The sequence below is a fragment of the Benincasa hispida genome, chromosome 6 (genome assembly GCF_027475165.1).
Source record: "Benincasa hispida cultivar pf3 chromosome 6, pf3_genome.v1.1, whole genome shotgun sequence".
In the NCBI taxonomy this organism is placed as follows: Eukaryota; Viridiplantae; Streptophyta; class Magnoliopsida; order Cucurbitales; family Cucurbitaceae; genus Benincasa; species Benincasa hispida.
Window position 1 is genome coordinate 44,616,418 of NC_143483.1, and position 18,309 is coordinate 44,634,726.

The 18,309-nt window shown below is 32.5% G+C and overlaps 1 protein-coding gene across 3 annotated transcripts; it reads left to right on the forward strand.

Annotated features, from left to right (window-relative positions):
• The first annotated feature begins 1,093 nt into the window (after positions 1-1,093).
• Positions 1,094-13,945, forward strand: LOC120069357 (putative linoleate 9S-lipoxygenase 5). Of its 3 annotated transcripts, XM_090314542.1 has the most exons (8): positions 1,094-1,462; positions 2,434-2,729; positions 4,272-4,512; positions 5,410-5,658; positions 6,043-6,128; positions 6,234-6,344; positions 9,253-11,028; positions 11,311-11,567. In XM_090314542.1, the coding sequence occupies exons 1-7, from the start codon at positions 1,171-1,173 to the stop codon at positions 9,421-9,423; spliced, it is 1,446 nt and encodes a 481-aa protein (XP_090170668.1). In that variant the 5' UTR covers positions 1,094-1,170; the 3' UTR covers positions 9,424-11,028; positions 11,311-11,567. The 3 variants fall into 3 exon arrangements, with proteins under 3 accessions (XP_090170668.1, XP_090170669.1, XP_090170667.1); XM_090314543.1 differs by lacking the exons at positions 9,253-11,028; positions 11,311-11,567 and adding an exon at positions 13,206-13,945; XM_090314541.1 differs by lacking the exon at positions 9,253-11,028.
• Positions 13,946-18,309: the final 4,364 nt, after the last annotated feature.

Consider the following 18,309-nt stretch of genomic DNA (forward strand, 5'->3'; position numbering starts at 1 on the left):
TAAATTAAATTGATACATCTAACCAAGTCCACGGGTAAAATAACCGTTAGTTATAACCCCATCGTCGGTAATTAATTATAGGGCTTCTTGCATATATGAAAAAATAAGCCTAAAATATTTCAAAAATAGCCAAACTTAATACTAATCGCTATAATATGGCCAAGTTTATCTCCAGCCCATAAAAATGTCCTAACAGCCCATTGAAAGCGCATAAATCTCAATTTTTTAATTAAAAATAAATAAAACTAATAGTAAGACTAACTTTAAGATGACAAATATTTAGATGTATCCTAGACTATACCCATCTAATAATTCAATGACATTGTAAAACTCTTTTTACTTTGTTATTTATTTATTTATTTTGTGCGTGTGTCTATATAATTAGAGTGAGATGTACAAGATAGTTGCATCGCAAAATTTATTAAAAATATAGAAACTAAAATTAAACATTTGAAAATATATGAACAAAATCCAAAGTACAATTAGCAAAAATATATTAAAAAAATTAATTGTAAAATTTGGTCTCTAGAATTAAAAAAAAGTTAGAATTTAGTCCTTATGATGTATAATTATATTGTAGTTCCCATTGTTTGATAAAACCCTCCAAATAGTTTCTAGAATAGGGTCTATGTATGAGGATTATTTTATCAAACAATGCAAACTATTTCTAAAATTTTATCAAACCAAAAAGACTAAATTTTAACTTTTAAAATCATAGCAAAAATGCGATTGACACAATGATATTGACATAACTTTCGTCTCTAAAAGACGGAGGTTCAATCCCCCACCCCATAATTGTATTAAAAAAAAAAAAAACTAAAGACTTAATTCTAACATTTTCTTTTTTGAATAAGTATTATATGTGGAAAAATCAGAAGGTACAACTAGATATATCAAATAGGTTTACAGTGCTATCATAACAAACAAAAGAGAGGATAGGCTAACGTTTTCCCACCATAGAAATCAAATTTGTATTCAAACCCAAGAAAAAAAACTATTGAGAAAAGTCAATTCCAAGTCGTGGGATGTGACCAAAGAAGTTGATGTCCCACACATACAAGGCAATAGGACATAAAATGAATAGAGACAAGACCTTTTCATTTAGTTCTTGCAGTAAAGTGAGATACGTAAATGAGTTCTACATTTCTTTGATATTCAGAGAGAGAGATTATGAGTTTATTTAGAAGAAGAAAGAAAGTTAAAGGGGTTGTGGTTTTATCAGAAGGCCAAAATATTATTTCAGGAACAAATGAAGATATTGTTCCACGGAATCAATCAATAGACATTAGTCTTCCTGAAGGAGTTGATGGAATCAATCACTTAAACATAAGTACTTCAAGTGCCACTCAAGTCCTTCATGGGCTCAATCGAGCTGTTAATGGAGCCAGTCGAGTTGTTGATAAAGTTTCTGAATCTTTGGGAGGAAAAGTTTCTCTTCAACTCATTAGCTCTACCAATAATTGTAAGTCATATTTGAAAAATGTTATTCAACTTTTCAACTTTGGGTAAAAAATACTCCTATATTTTTTTTAAAATTTTAAAAATACCTGGAAAGTTTTAAAAAGAGTTCAAACGTTCCTTTATAATTAGTTTTGAATGACCATCGTTAAAGTTTTATTTTAAAGTCGGTGATTTTTCAAAATTCAATTCAAGTACTAATGTACAATTTTGTTAAAATATTTCAATCCTAAAATTCTTTGATATTTTATTCATTCTCTTTATTCTTATTATCGTCCATTTACCTTAAGTGAAGTGTGTCATTTTATTAATTTATTTTTTAGATAAAAAAATGGTCAAACAGCTACCAAATTAAGGGGAGTAAAAGTGTACCCAATAAGAGTTGGGAGAGAAAAAATAAATAAATAAAACGATATTAACAATTTCTGTTTATATAACAATAAATGTATCTTAGATTTTTTTTTCTGAAGTCTAAATGTATTCATGAAAATTTTAAAAGTTCAGAGATATTTTTGATACAAAACACTAATGTTCTCCATCCAAATCAACGACAAAGATATTTTTGAACTCTTTTTTTGGAAGCTTAACGATAACTTTAAAATTTTTCAGAGTTCGAGAATATTTTTGACACAGTATAAAGTTCGTGGGTATGCCAAATAATTTAACCTATAAAATTACTTTGAAGTCCTGATCTGATCCACCCATTCTCGGGTTCAATACCAATGCTTGCACATTTTTTTCAATTTGATTTATTTTTTATATTACGACCATTTACGCTTGTTCTATATGAAATTTCCTCACAAATTCATTATAATAGACACGGGTTTACTTTATTTCTCATTGTTTATTGAATTTGGCAATTCCAACAAATGTGTCAATTACCGTTGAGTTATGTCGATCTTTAAATATTATTCTCCCATAAAAAAACATATTAATAATTCTTTGTGTTGAGAGTTTGTATATGGTTTTATGCAGCATGGAAGGGGAAAGGGAAGGTGGGAAAGAAAGTTTACCTTGAAAAGTGGAGTAGTAAAATGAAATGTGGAGGGGATTTTGTTTCATTTGAAGTAAATTTTAAGTGGGATGAAGAGATTGGACTTCCAGGAGCTTTCATCATAAAAAATAGACACTTGACGAAATTCTACCTAAAGTCCTTCTCTCTTGAAAATGTTCCTCACCATGGAAACATCCACTTTGACTGCAACTCTTGGATTTACCCTTTTTCCATTTGCCCTCCTCTAAAATCCAAACGTATCTTCTTTACCAACAAGGTAATTCTTCCTTCAAACCTTAATTTCACCACCAAACATGATTGATGTTAATTTATATCTTCACTTATCACCTTAAGTTTTTTGGGTCAATTTTTTATTTAACATACTATCAAATCACGTGGTCTAGAAGATCTTGTATATAAATTTACCTTCACCCATACCATACCAAATATAATAGTAGTGTTTACAACTATTTATAGCTTATAATTAAGTATAGTCAATATTATTTCAATATCCGCTTTCTATCAAACATATACTATTATAATTAATATATACCCCAAACACAAACTATTTTAACTCATTAATTAAGTATAATAACTAACTTAGCATCCCAAATATTCATGGAGTGTCTTGAATTTAATTTCATTCAGAAAGTCGAGTACTTGTGCACCATCCTTAGCTTAAGTCAATAATAACCCCCATAGAAGATATAGTTAAGACTTGAGCATAGTTTTATTATCAATGGATTAATAGCCTCTCCAAAAGTTGGAATTTCAAATGTTTCCCACGTAAAATAAATATATATATGTATATATAAAAACAATATACGAGTAAAATCTAAGGAATGGTTTTCTAAATTTACGAATACTAACAAATTGTCAATGAGAAAAGTAGCTCATCTATATAAAGAGTGTGAGGTCATTTGGTTTTTTCAATGAAAGATCTCAACATCGATAAGTATATCTGAAATACTTTATATTTGGTATATCAACGCTGATATACGCTATATATAATATATATTATTTATATAAACGATATAACTTGATTTTAGTTATATATTATGGTGAATGCTGTCTGTATGCTTATGTGTTGTTTTTTCATATATATATATATATATATATTTATTTATTTCGTTTAAATATGAATGATTAATTTGATTTGATGGTCTAATTTAGGTTTTTGCATTAGTTACGTTATGTTTACAATTTTTTATTTGATTTTGATACTATATTGTAATTGCATTATTAATTATGTCAATTGATATCTCAAATATAAAAGTATATTAGAATCTATTTGGATTGATTTGAGAAAAAAATATTTTTCAAATTACTCATTTTTATTTAAACACTTTTGATACAAATTGATTAAAATACACTTGAAAAACTATTTAAATTGGTTGTCAAACACTTCAATTTCTTTCACAATGACTTATTTTTTAAATTAAATATTTGAAAATATATTCCAAACACGCCTTTAGTTAATCTAATCTATTTTTGAAACTTCGATATGATTTTTGGTACATGAATTGTGTATAACTATATCATATATATTACTAATATGCATGTTGATACATTAATAATGATAATTTTTTTTTTTAAAAAAAAAATCAGATTTGATGCCTTTTTTTTTTGCTATATTTGAACATTTTAAAAAAAGTATGGCTAAATTTACAAATCTACAACTGTCCCAACAAATATTTAATAATAAATTAGGTATAAATCTCAACCTGGAAACTTTATTTCCTACGAGTTTTTAAGTATGAATTTTTCTGGTTACGCCATGGATTTAGCATAATCTCAAATTTGTAGTGTCATTGTTTAGGCATATCTTCCACAACAAACACCCGAGCCACTACTCACGTATAGAAATGATGAGCTCATAAAATTGAGAGGAGATGGAACAGGAGAGCGTCAAAAAAGAGATAGAATATATGATTATGATGTTTACAACGATCTTGATGAAAAAGATTTAGGTTCAGCAAATGCTCGACAAATTCTTGGAAACTCGACTGAATACCCTTATCCTCGTAGAGGAAGAACTGGACGAGGACCTTCACTTCAAGGCAAGATTTTACTTTTACATTTTTAAATTTGTTAGAGATTGTTTCATGTGGAGAGTTTAGGGAAAGTTCAAAGACTAAAGGTACGTTAGGAATACCTTTTCAAATCATTCATTTAAAATCAATAATTTTGAAAAATGTTCAAGTGTTTGGAAAAAAAAATGAGTTTATAAAAATAAGTTCGTTTACGATAAATATTTGAATTACGAACTTGGTTAATCTTTCCTTAATTTATATAAGAAATTTCGGCCACCACCATCGATAAACTACGACGATTGTCTTCGGCATACACTGGCTACCACTTCCTAGAGATTGCCACTGTATATTCCAACCATCATTGAAACTGGTAAATTCTCTTATATTAATTTGACGTTAATAAAAATACTTTTAGTATATATCAAACCAAATAAATTTGTATATAAAAATACTTTTGAGAAGGGGTTGCCAAACACATGAGTGTTTTTATTTCGAGGAGCTTTTATCCATAGAGTTTAGATAAAAATGAATTTTTGAAAACCAATTTTTTTTCTAAGCAATTTCAAGTAAACCCTAAAAATGAAAATTTTCGACGTGGTTTGATAATGATGTGATTTCCAAATCCAAAATACTAAAATATTGAAGTAAAATATAAGATAAGAATCAATGTTCAATACCAGGTAACATTGAAACTTGCAAAACATTAAAAAGCATGCAACTACTTGTGACAAGCACGAACAAAACTACCTTTTTCATGGTACAAAAGAAGAATAATTTCCACTAGAATTTGTCTTGCCAATGGGGAAAACTAATCAAAATAAATTTCTTGGGAAGTTTCATTTGTATGAATATTGAATTTCATGAGATGATCTTATATTTGTGTTATGTCTATGGTTGATCATGTTATTATTATGTTACTAACAGATGGGAGATATGAGAGTAGATCATCAACATTAATGCTTAAGATTTATGTTCCTAGCAATGAAAGATTTGGTCCTTCAAAGATATTTGAATTCTTTGCTAAACAATTGGATGCAAAATTAGCTGATCTTCATCCATCTGGTGGTCAAGAATTTGAATCCTTCCAAGATGTACTTAAGCTCTATGAACTACTTGAACAGCTTAAACTTGATCAAGACTTACCCAATATTCCATTGCCTCAACTGATCCAAGGTATGTAATTTTTCATTATTTAAACCTTTCAATTCAATGTCAATCTAAACCTAGTTTAGTAAATAAATATATTTATTGCCTTTTCTCATACCAACATTTGCCGAAGAAAAAAAAAAGGTAAATATCGAGAATCTCACATTGAAAAGATAGAGAGATTTCTTAATCTTTATACGATATATCTGTTTTTTTTTTTTTATAATCAATTAATTTTGAGATGGAAGCAACGTCCGAAAATTAAAGGGGTAAGAAAAGAAAACTAAGTTAGTAACTATATTGATGATTTGAGTAATGTGGTCTTAAAATTGAGACTATTTTTTATTTAATGCGATATAACAAGTCCTAAATTAAAATATTTTACTTATATTATGGTCTATTATTAAACAGAGAATAAATTTGCTTGGAGGACTGATGAAGAATTTGCTAGAGAAATGTTGGCTGGAGAAAATCCAATTGTCATTCGTCGTCTTAAAGTAAATCATAATATTTTTTCTTCCTAATTTTATTTGCTAATTTTTTTGAGGAAGTTAATTTCTCTATTTAATTTCTTCTAATTAGATTTTTATACATAATTACAGGAGTTTCCACCATTGAGTAAGCTTGACCAAAAGGTTTATGGTGATCAAGACAGCAAGATAACTGAAGAACACGTCATAAATAGTTTGGATGGATATCTTACAGTAAATGAGGTATTTTTTTTTTCTATATAAAATTAAAGGAAAAAAAAACACTTTTATCAATTTTCGATTTAGTTTCTATTTGGTCCCTAAATTTTAAGATGTTATACGTTTAGTCCTTAAGTTTTGAAACTGATTTTAATTGACTCTATATGTTTCGAAATGTTACAGTTTTACCTTTGATATTTGAGTTTTGTTTTAATTTAGTTTAGGGTTTCGAAATTCATACATTTAACTTTAATTTTTCATTATATATCCACTTTCAATAATTGGTGTTAATGTCAATTAATTTATTCAAAATAATGTTGGACTTTTTTTAATAAAGTACTAGAGACTGAGGGATCCGTAGTTGCACCTAGATATCTCAACTAGGTTGATACATCCATCACACTCTCATCATACCCTAGTTCAAAAGTGATGTATTGGTAAAGGAATATGTACAAAAGAGAGCAAAAGTAGAGCTCAACGTTCAAAACGATTACAAAGAAATGAGAGACTAGAAGAAAGTGTTCCAGTTGAGAGAAATACATGAAGCATCGTAATTATTTAATTGTTTTAAATTAATTAGTAGGCATTAACACTAAAGATGAAAAGTGAGTATTTAGTGAAAAATTAAAGTTAGCATAGTTCTTGAGATCTAGGGACCAAATTAAAACAAAACTAAAATGTCCAAGGTAAAATCGTAACATTTTGAAAACTAGAGACTAAAATTGAAATGAAACTCAAAACTTAAGGACTAAAATAGGTAGGATTTTGAAACTTAAAGACTTTTTGAAACTATACTCAAAATCTAAGGACCAAAACGTATTTCACCTAAAAATACATAATTTGATTGAAGCTTTTAACTTTATGTTCTATGTTATTTAATGATATGAAGTTCCATCTGAAAACCTATTGGCAATAGAAGTAGCTCATCCATCTTATAAGGGGTGTGAGGTATCTTGATTTTTCCTATGTGAAATTTTCAACATATCTCCTCAATGGTGCCTCTTTTGGGTTGACCATTCTTAATCGAATCCCATTTTTTTTTATTTTATTGAATCGAATAACCATTTGAGTTTTATGAGCTTTGATATCATCTTAAATCATCATTTAACCCAAAAGCTTAAATTAGTAGATAAAGTCGAATTTAATTTTATATTATTTAACACTCCCTCTCACTTGCACTTGGGGGAGGAAATAACATTGTAGAGGTTTGAATACATGATCTCCCAAACCAATCTCCTCTAATACCATGATAATTTTAGAGAGAAAGCTGAGAGAAAATTCTAGAGGGATAAATGGAGGTGGATACATTAGGATTCCAACCACACTTACAAAAAGATTGAAAATGATATTAAATACTAAGCCTAGGCCCAATGAACTTTTACATAAGGTAATAAACCTAAGCTAATTAACAAATATTATTACATAATATTAAATACTCTAACATTGCTAACAAGAACGTAGCTCATTTGGCATAATGTTTGTACTATTGATCTCAAGGTTTGATGTTCGATTTTTCTCTAACATACGTTTACCTTTTTGCTTTTTATTCACAAAAGAAAAATTGGTTATTCACTTCTAGTTTGAATTTTAATTAAACTCTCGTTAACTCAAAAGCTTATATTTTTTAGGTTGGTTATGGTATGATTACCTACATTTTTTCCCCATAGAAATCTCAACTTTTCATGCATAAGAGAGATGTAAAGTCTTAACTTAAAGATCTACAAAATATCACACGTGGATCCAATAGTACTTTGAGCAGAATTGGACCAATTGTAGAATTTAATAGAACCAAATATCATAACCTATTTGGATCACGGATATTATGTTTTATGAATATAAAAATGAAAGATATGGGATTGAAATGTTTGAGATTTAACTATCTAATTAGATAATTAATGTCTCTATTTGGATATGTAAGATAATCAATGTCTATTTGGTTATATAGAATAATTAATATCTTATTTATGTTTGTCTCACCAGATTTTGTATCTAGAAATGAAAATTAAATAATTATGAATAATTATCTAATTAAATTTAGTATTATTAATATATCATTATATTAATTAAATCACTTAAAATAAAAATAAATGATTTTTAAATTAAACACATAAATAAAATTATTTACTTTAATTACTCAAAAAATAATTACATGAATGTAAGTTAATTAGGACTGCTCACATCAATAGTAATTATGAGGCTAAAATATTACACAAATAAATAAAAATAAATAAAATTAAAACTACTCATAAGTATAACAAAAATTACTTTCATCCCATAGAAAATGTCCAAAGATGACATTTGTACCAAAAAACATGGAGGCACAAATTTTTTTATTTTCAGTGATAGACAGTAACAAACAACGATAGAAATCTCTCGTTACTTCTATTTTTATTATTGATAGATCATAGAATTCTATCGTTGATATACTTATTTAATACTTTATTTGTCTGAGGTCTGTTTTAGTGATAAATTGATTATTTGTCTTGACATATAGCCACCTTGATGATTTAAGGCCAAAGAGACAACCAAAACTTATAATATGCTGATAGACCTTATATAAGTATGTAGAAGTATTTCTAAATTTGTAACACCTTGCATTTTCAAAAGAATTTAATTTTGGTTAATTGAAATTTAATTCTAGATTTCATTTTGGTTAAGTAATTTGGATTAAGTAGGATTAGACTATGATAGAAGTATGTAGAAGTATGTCACTGACGAAATTATAAGTATATGCATGATTGATAGTCCTTTTTATTGATAAACTCTTATATATACTATGTCAAAAATAGCCTGTTAACCTAGGGGCATTTTTGTAATTTCTTGTGTAACTAGGGTTTCCCATTGTCTATTTATTTGATCTGTTCTCTTGTACTTTGTGTATCAAACCAATAATAAAAAATAAGTCTCAATCGTGGTTTTTTCCCTATTCTAGGGTTTTCCACGTAAACTGTGTATTCGTTTCTCGTTTTCTCTTTTCATCATGGTATCAGAGCAAAGGGACGAAACCTTAGCCATCTTCGATGAGAATCAACCACAGTCTTCTTCAGTAGCCTCTGTGGGGATCAATGAAGCTACAAACATCGATATCACAACAACCATTTAGGTAGCCATCAAGCGTTACCTCCAAGCTGCGCTGCCTCATCTAATTCCAGCCGCCATTCAGATCCAACAGTCGTTCGAAGGCCAGCCAGGTCGTCCTTCCTAGATTGGAGCTTTAGTCAATGGTTAGAGTCGTTCGATGCTTGAAGCCCACCGATCGGAGCCGTCCTTTAGCAAACCGTGTCGAGCTCAACCTATGAGTGCTACCTATAGGTCACGGTTGGATACTTCCGATCGTAGCTTCCGCCCACGCCAAACCTAGTTGACAGACGATTTCAGGGTTACCCGACGCACTCCCTTCAGTCGTAGCCTTTAGTCGCAGACTTCAGTCGCGCCGAGCCTAACAACCTTCGATTCGTGGTAGCTTCATTCAACCGTGTCGAGTTCGGCCCTTCAATTCCTTCCGTGCCGGCTGATGGTTGAAGCTGGGTTCCCACGGCTGACTCCTTCCAACCCGTGTCCTTGCCTTTTCCCAGTGAATAGAAGGTCCAACCATGCCAAGCAGTAGCGGTGCAACCCGATGCCCTAGCGAGATTCGACGTTGTTTCGCCTATCTCCAACAACAAGTAGTAGACTTCGGAATAGTTCTTGGCATGAATCAACAACTAGAATTCTCTCCCAACCTACTAATCTAGTCTGAAAATCTTGTAAACTCTTTCTCTGTTTTACCCAATACGAATTATTTGTCTGGCTCGATGGGCAATTCTGCAAGGTTCATCATTGGAGAAAAGTTGAATGATCATAATATTTTTCCTAGTCACAATCAATCAGAATGGCATGGGAAGGGAGACATAAGTTTGGGTACTTGACGAGGAAGAAACCAAAACCTGAATCGGGTGACCCTTAGGAACGTATCTGGAAATAGGAAGACTCCTTATTACGGTCAGTTCTTGTTAAAAATATGGATACCTAAATTGGCAGATCATTACTGTATGCTGCAACCGCTAAGGATATTTGGGATGCTGTGTAGAAGCTTTACTAAAAAAGGTAGAATGTGTCTCAGTTGTACACTCTACGTAAGCAAGTCCACGACTGGAAACAAGAACCATGGATGTAACGTCCTATTTTAATAAATTGTCTTTGTTATGGCAAGAGATGGATCTATGTCGAGAAATAGTTTGGAATTGCGCACAAGATGGGGCTCAGTATTTGAAGATTGAGGAAGCTGATCGGGTCTATGACTTCTTAGCTGGGTTGAACTTTAAATTCGATGTTATTCGAAGTCGAATATTGGGCCAAATCCCTGTACCCTCTCTCATGGAGGCATGTTAAAAAATACGGCTGGAAAAGTACAGATCTAGTGCTATAAACAACCCAGTTAGCACTTCAATTGAGGCTACGACCTTTGCTACAAAATCATTCGGCTCTGATGATGCTAAGAAACCCACTCCTATCTTTGAGCACTGCAAAAAGCTGTGGCTTATAGAAGACTAGTGTTGGAAGCTATATGGACGACCTTCGAACAGTAGACGTTGCCAGTCACATGACAAGTCAAACCCTAGACGTGCTCTAGTGAGTGACTTGGCAAATGAGAATCCCCAGCATAAACCTCCAGCTGACAGTAAAACCAATCTAAGTGCAGTTGGGGTCAACGCCATTGTGCAGTCAGGTATGTTTTAGTCTTTTGGCCTTATTAGCATTAATTGTAAAAACCCTGACTTGTGACTCAGAGGCTACAGATCATCTTATTGGCTCAACTGATCAATTTCTTTCATATTGTCCGAGTGCTAGTAATGAACGAATTAGAATTGCAGATGGGTCATTTGAGGGTTTGGTACTGCGTGATGTGTTGCATGTTCCTAAGATTTCGTATAATTTATTATCTATCAGTAAAATTACAAGATGTCTGAGTTGTAAAGCAGTTTTTTCACCCGACTCTGTTTTATTTCAGGATCTGAGCTCGGGGACGACAATTGATACTGCCCGACACAATAGGGGGCTTTACTTTCTGACTGATGATACTTCTTCTAGGAATGATTATAGGACCAATTTTATTTCTTTAAATTTTTCTACTTCTGAGAATGACTTTATGTTGTGGCATTTTCGCTTAAGACATCCAAATTTTCAATACATGAAATTATGTTTCCGCATTTTTTTCGCAGTATTAATATACCTTCTATAAATTGTGATGTTTGTATTCGTGCCAAACAGAGTCGTGTCTCCTTTCATTCTTAGTCTTACAAATCGTCTAGACTCTTCATCCTAGTTTATAGTGATGTCTGAGGTCCCTCACCACCTCCACAGGAAAATGCTGTTTGTCACCTTTTTAGACGACCACACTCGGCTTACTTGGGTCTTTCTTCTCATTGATAAATCCGAGGTGTCGTCAGTATTTCAACAATTCTATACTACTGTGGAAACCCAATTTAATGTGAAAATTGAAATTCAGACAAGTGACAATGGGTGGAAGTTCTTTAACGCCTCTTTCCGATACTTCCTCACCTTAATATAATAACTAATAACTAGATTATTAAATATATATATATATATATATATATAACTATATGTCATATCATATATAATACACAACTTATAGTTTTATATTGTATCAAATGTAATATAGCTTATAATTTTAATGCTCTCATTAATTTGTAGAATTTAGTATAAATCACATTTATACTAAATTTAATTATATGAATCCAATCCATATAATTAATCTTTGAATCATATTCAAATATTTATTTCTCCTCAAATAAACTTTATATTATAGTGTATCAAATACATTATATTTATTATATCATATATATAATTAATCTAATTATATCACATATAATTAATTCCCTAAATTAATTTGAATAATTCAAATCCATAAGAAATTAATTCACAATAATTACTATTGAGCTACAATTAAATTAATTCTCAATCTACAGATTCATAAAGAATCTGTAGATTGAAGCACCATTGGTACTTAGATAATTAATTAAACTCTTTAATTAAATTATGCAACATCCATTAACTGTGGGTTACTTCACTAAAGACCGACAACTGCACTCTTTGTACTTCAGATATATTTTTGTGTTCATTGGATATAACCAATCAACGATGTGATAACCCTTCACAAATTGTTTGTAAGTACAATAGGGCCAAAATTACCGTTTTACCCCTGTAGTTAATCCCTCTATTGAACAATAAGTCATAGTGCAACTATGACTAAACAATTCTTGGGTCAAGAGAGGGTGCGGCGCCACATTATTCAAGCCCATAATTGGCCCTTAAGGGAGCAATTTATCTACTTATCCAGATGTTAAGGAAGGAGTGAATTCTGTCTTGTGTAGCTGTGTTCCCAACTTCCTAATCAGAAAAATCTCCAAAATGGTATATTGTGTCAGCGATCTGACCACTTTCATTCATACAAATCAAAGGACCGCCTTTATAGGCAAGAGTTCACAACTCACTCAAGATTCAGGTCATCTCACTTATGGTCATCTTGGTGAAATGTAAGTTTCTATTATGAATGGTGTTATATAATGAGACTAGTCATTTCGAGTCTTATACAAACTTCTTTGTATATAACACTCCCGCACACATGTATCTATATGAATGATCAGAATCAGACCATCTGTAGCACTTTACAATAATTGTAACATCTGCAAAGCGGGCAGTTGATAACTTGTAGAAATACTAGTTATTTATGCTGACTTATCTTGATATTGCGGCCAAAAGTGAAGGAATATGCGTCGATTGTATGAAAATTAGCTCAGAAATATAATAATCATGAATTATCGCAATTACACCCACTAACATCATCAAGATGATAGAAGAGGATATTTCTATTCTGTTTTGCAGGAAACGAAATCACTGCTTGCGATCCAGGCTTAATGAGAAACTGAACAACGCATCTTTGTCACATTGCGCCCGTCAATCAACAATGAAGAGACTATTAACGCAATGACGGCACAATACGACAATCGATCCCGAGTTAAATTTCAACCGCATGCGGTAATAAAAATAACACCGCATGTGAGCAACCGATCGAAAGATGCAGCTGAGTGATGCAAATGTGGAGATATTTGACGGTCTGATTGTATAATAGAAGGAATATTTATTCCTCCATCTTCGGAATTTTTATAACAATAAGTGGGGCCCACAAGCAAGAGTCAAAGCTTTTCACCTATAAATACCCCCATAGAATTCAGAGAAGATATACTTGATACAAGGGCGAATTGATGCTAGATTATTGAGAGAGAGGCTGAGTTAGTACTGATCGGAAGAAATCCGGGAAGAGAAGAGACAAGGTCGAGAGGTGAGTCTCAGTGCGATTCTGCCAAATCCCCGTCGTGAAGCTCTGTGCTTAGATCCCTGCTACCGGTTGAGCAAGCCTGAGAGGGAAGCTCATCCATCCATTCACTCCATCCACATCGGCAAGCAAATCTCCATCCAGATCGGTGCCAAGAAGTTGGCGCTTATTTGTATTTGTTTCTAACTCTATTCATCAATTGTATTTCATTCTATTAATCTCTTCATTCACAAATCATGTATCAGATGCTAAATAGTTTTATTGAATGTCTCAATCATTTCCATTTCCACTTCTCTGTCTATTTCCGTTCTTCCATTAATCGTTTTCTCCATGAAGTTTTCTAAATCCCTTGGTAATTAATATGGATTAAATGAGTAACTTAATCTGTGATAAAGAGATAATTGCGTTTAGCTAAGGTATGCTAGACGGCATCTTCACCTGTGAGAGTAGAAGTGAAGATGCCATTCTGATCTGTCGAGAGAAGGCTAGAAGAATGTGTTAACTAAAGCGAGTAGTACTTCCAGAGATGGAAGCAACCTTATGTTCATTACGTTCGTCCCTATTTCATCACAGAGATGTGGGAACGCAGCTGATCACTGAGAGGTATATGCTAAGGGAAAAGCGGATCCGTACTTGTATATTTAACGCAATTAATGAACTTGCGCTGTTTGTATTAATTATCTTTTCTGTTTCTGCTTCACACATAAGACTTGTCACCGCATTACACGATTTTTGTATAATCTTCACAGCTAGCGTTGACCTCGGTATCTTGTAGCATGAACCTGTATCTTGTATCATCATAGCTTAGGTTTACTTTATCACAATTGATCTTATTATCACATCTTTACCGCTTTACTTTACTTTATTGCACGTTTAATTAATTATACACAAAACTCCTTTATTAATTTGAAAAACCTCTGGTCGCATATATCACAACATAACACAATAACCTCAAACAGTCCCTGTGTTCGACCTCGGATCACACCGAGAAACTTGTGGTGAAATTATACTTGGTTTCAACGCAAGGAAACTTGTGACAACGCACAACATACTACAAGAACATTCATTAATAACGCATATCTCAAAGTAGTATCGCATATCATCGCATAAAATCTATGTCATCAAGTTTATGGCATGAACTTGCATCATAGTACAAAATCTGCGTTACAGCCGTACTCGTAGTTTCGCCAAGATAAGATACTCAACCTTATCCATCTACTACAAGATCATTTGGGTTATCGCTTAAACATGATCCACCTGTATGTCTTTACATATATGTTTAAGCGACAGATGATAACCTTGGATGTTGGTTTATTGGTTTGTGGGTTAATACTACTAAATATTGAATAAAACATCTCATATTTTATTAAATAAATAAAATGTTTGTATATTACAATTACAAACTATAGGACTCATGAGATTTAGGGCATCAACCCCAACAGTTAGTCCACATGAGGATGTTGCTACTTTGAAGAAATGGAATATCAAGGTACGTAAGGCCATGTTTGCAATTAAATCTATAGTTGATGAAGAAATGTTGGAGCACATTAATACAACGAAGATTCTAAGAAAGCATGGGACACGTTTGCCTCACTTTTCTAAAAAAAAAAAATGATGCAAGATGCAGTTTCTAAAGAACGAGCTCATATCAATTGCTCAGAGGGAGATGACTATCAACCAGACCAAGGTAAAAACTCTATGCCGTCTCTGAAATATATTCTCTTCCACTATTTCAGAATCAAGAATGAGGAAAATATTATCCATCGGCTTAAACCTGACTATAGAAGCTTTATTGCTGCTATTCAAGGTTGGACAATCAAACGTTCTCTAATTGACCTAGAAAATATGCTTGCCAGTCAAGAAACATTGACTAAGCAAATGTTAGAGGACATTAAAGAGCAATAAGAAAGAAGTGCTGTGTACTGGCAAAAGAAAATTTTCATTCAAAATATCAAAAGAAAGTAGGATAAAGAAAAGATGAAGAAACTCCAAAATGCTCTTAAGTAGGGTGAGCTAGTAAAGCTAATTAAAATCACGAGCATAGAAAAAAGGGTCAATGTTATAACTGTGGAAAGATAGGACTATCGTCGAAAGAAAAAGGCAGTAGAAAGCAATGATGTCATCTCCCAGGCTGAGAATATCAGTGAAGAAGAGTGGGATGCAGAGGCATGCTTTGCAACAACAGATCCCAACCCCCAGTCCACATCCAATGTGGTGGAGAACGAAGTGTTAGATCTCTATGTAGAAGAGGTAAATTATGAAAATGAGTGGAATGTCGATTCAGGTTGCTCTAACCACATGTCAGGAGATAAGAGAAAGCTACAAAACATATTTGAGTATTAAGAAAGTCGAGTTGTATTAACTACAAACAACTCTAAGTTGCTAATAGCCTAAGTTGGTAATACTATGATAATGCCTCGCTCCAATTCCAATCAAGTGGAACTGGAGAACGTATTTTATGTGCCTGGAATAAAGAAGAATTTGGTGTCAGTATCTTAATTGATATCAGCAGGCAACTTCGTCGTGTTTAAACCTGATGATGTCTCATAATCTCAAAGTCAGTGGTATGTCATTGATGGAAGGACAAAGAATGGATTCCATTTACGTCATGTCAGTAGAGACCGCCTACGTGAATAAAACATGAAAGAATGAAATAACAGATTTGTGGCATGCAAGACATGGTTATGTTAGCTACAACAAATTGAAGACAATGATAAATAAGTCTATGCTTAAGGGGCTTCCTCAGCTTGATATCAAAGAAGATATGGTTTGTGCTAGTTGCATTCTAACGTATCTTGTCTTGTCAAGCAAAGCAATCTTCAATCAGTGGTATGCGCTATATGGTGACATTTATTGATGACTTCTCCAGGTATGTTTGGGTTTTCTTTATGAAAGAGAAGTATGAAACAATTATAAAGTTTAAAGAATTCAAAGAACAAGTTATTGAATTAGGAAAAGGAATTCAATGCCTACGTACAGATAATAATGGAGAATATACGTCTAATGAGTTCTCTCAATACTTGCAAAAGTACAAGATATGTCATCAATAGACATGTCCAAACACTCCACAAAAAATTGGTGTCAGAAAGAAAAATTAGACATTTTGCAGAAGTATGTCGCAACATGTTACACGTAAATAACATGCCACGAAGATTTTGGGCTGAACGCATAAGAACAGAAGCCCATGTGATTAATAGACTTCCCCAGCAAAGGCTTGGGTTCAAGTCGCCTTATGTAAAGTTGTTGAATATCAAGCCAACAGTTGGACACTTTCGAGTCTTTGGTTGTGTGTGTTATGTGTTTGTACTAGATCATCTAAGAAAGAAGTTTGACAAGAAAGCAATCAAGTGCATCTTTGTTGGATATGACAACCAAAGAAAATAGTGAAGGTGCGTTGATCCTATCAATGGACGATGCTATACATCAAGGAATGTGATATTTGATGAAGCATCATCATGGTGGACACCCGAATTAGAAAAGGCACTCAAAGATGAGAAGTCTTTCAAAGAAGGAACAAAAGAAGAAATAAGTTGAGTACAACAAGCTCTAATATAAAGAGAAGAAGAAAATGACGAATTTGAAAAGGAGCAATTTTGGACACAAAGTTCTTGGAAAAGTGGAGTACATAATCAAGAACCACAATTACGAGGATAAACATATTGGGTTCCTTTAAAGAGAAATCTTCTTCATATAAACATAGAGGAGTTAACCCTTCTTCATATAAATTATTTCTTATGGTTCTTTTAGGGCATGAATTCATTTTGGTGAGATTTACCCTAGCCACCAAAACACAAATCATCTCTACTCTCTTTAAAGAGAAATCTCTCTACCTCTTCCTCTTCCAATTAGTTGGAAACCACCCATCTTTCTATTGGAATCATTGAGAATAACAAGGTTGTTTTCGTGGTCGTGTTCAGGTTCGATTTAGAAATAGTTCGTGCCATGATTGAGAGGATTTTTCGTGGAGCTCGAGAATCTTCAAAGGTAAGAATGATTCTCTCTTAGTTTTCCTTCTCCAAAATATGCTATTTCATATGTTTATCCTTCATATGTTCTGTTTTAGAACATTGTTTATGTTTATTCAAAAATAAATTTTCGAGATACAAGGCATTTACACGCTTCCGCTCGGAATTCGATCCCTACACAACAAGACTAAGAAAACCTAATTCCAGGCACGTGAATGCGGCATTAGCAACATTTGAGGAGCCAACAACACATAAAGAATCGTCAAAGAATATTCAATGGAGAAAAACCATGGAAGAAGAAGTTAACGCATTAAGAAAGAATCGAATGAGGGACTTGGTGCCGAAGCCTAAAGATGTTAAGCTCATATCTTGTAAATGGATTTACAATATTAAAACTCGAGCAGATGGGACAGTAGAGAGATACAAAGCTTGATTAGTGGCTCAAGGGATTTCTTAATAGTGTGACTTGGACTATGATGATACGTTCAATCATGTAGCAAAGCTCACCACTGTTCGAGTCTTATTAGCATTTGTTGCTAGTAAAGAATGGAAGCTATCACAGATGGATGTGATGAACACTTTCTTAAATGGAGAGCTAGATCGAGAAATATATATGGAGCAACCAAAAGGATTTGAGAATGAAGCTCATCATGACTACGTTTGCAAGTTGAGAAATATTTTATATGGT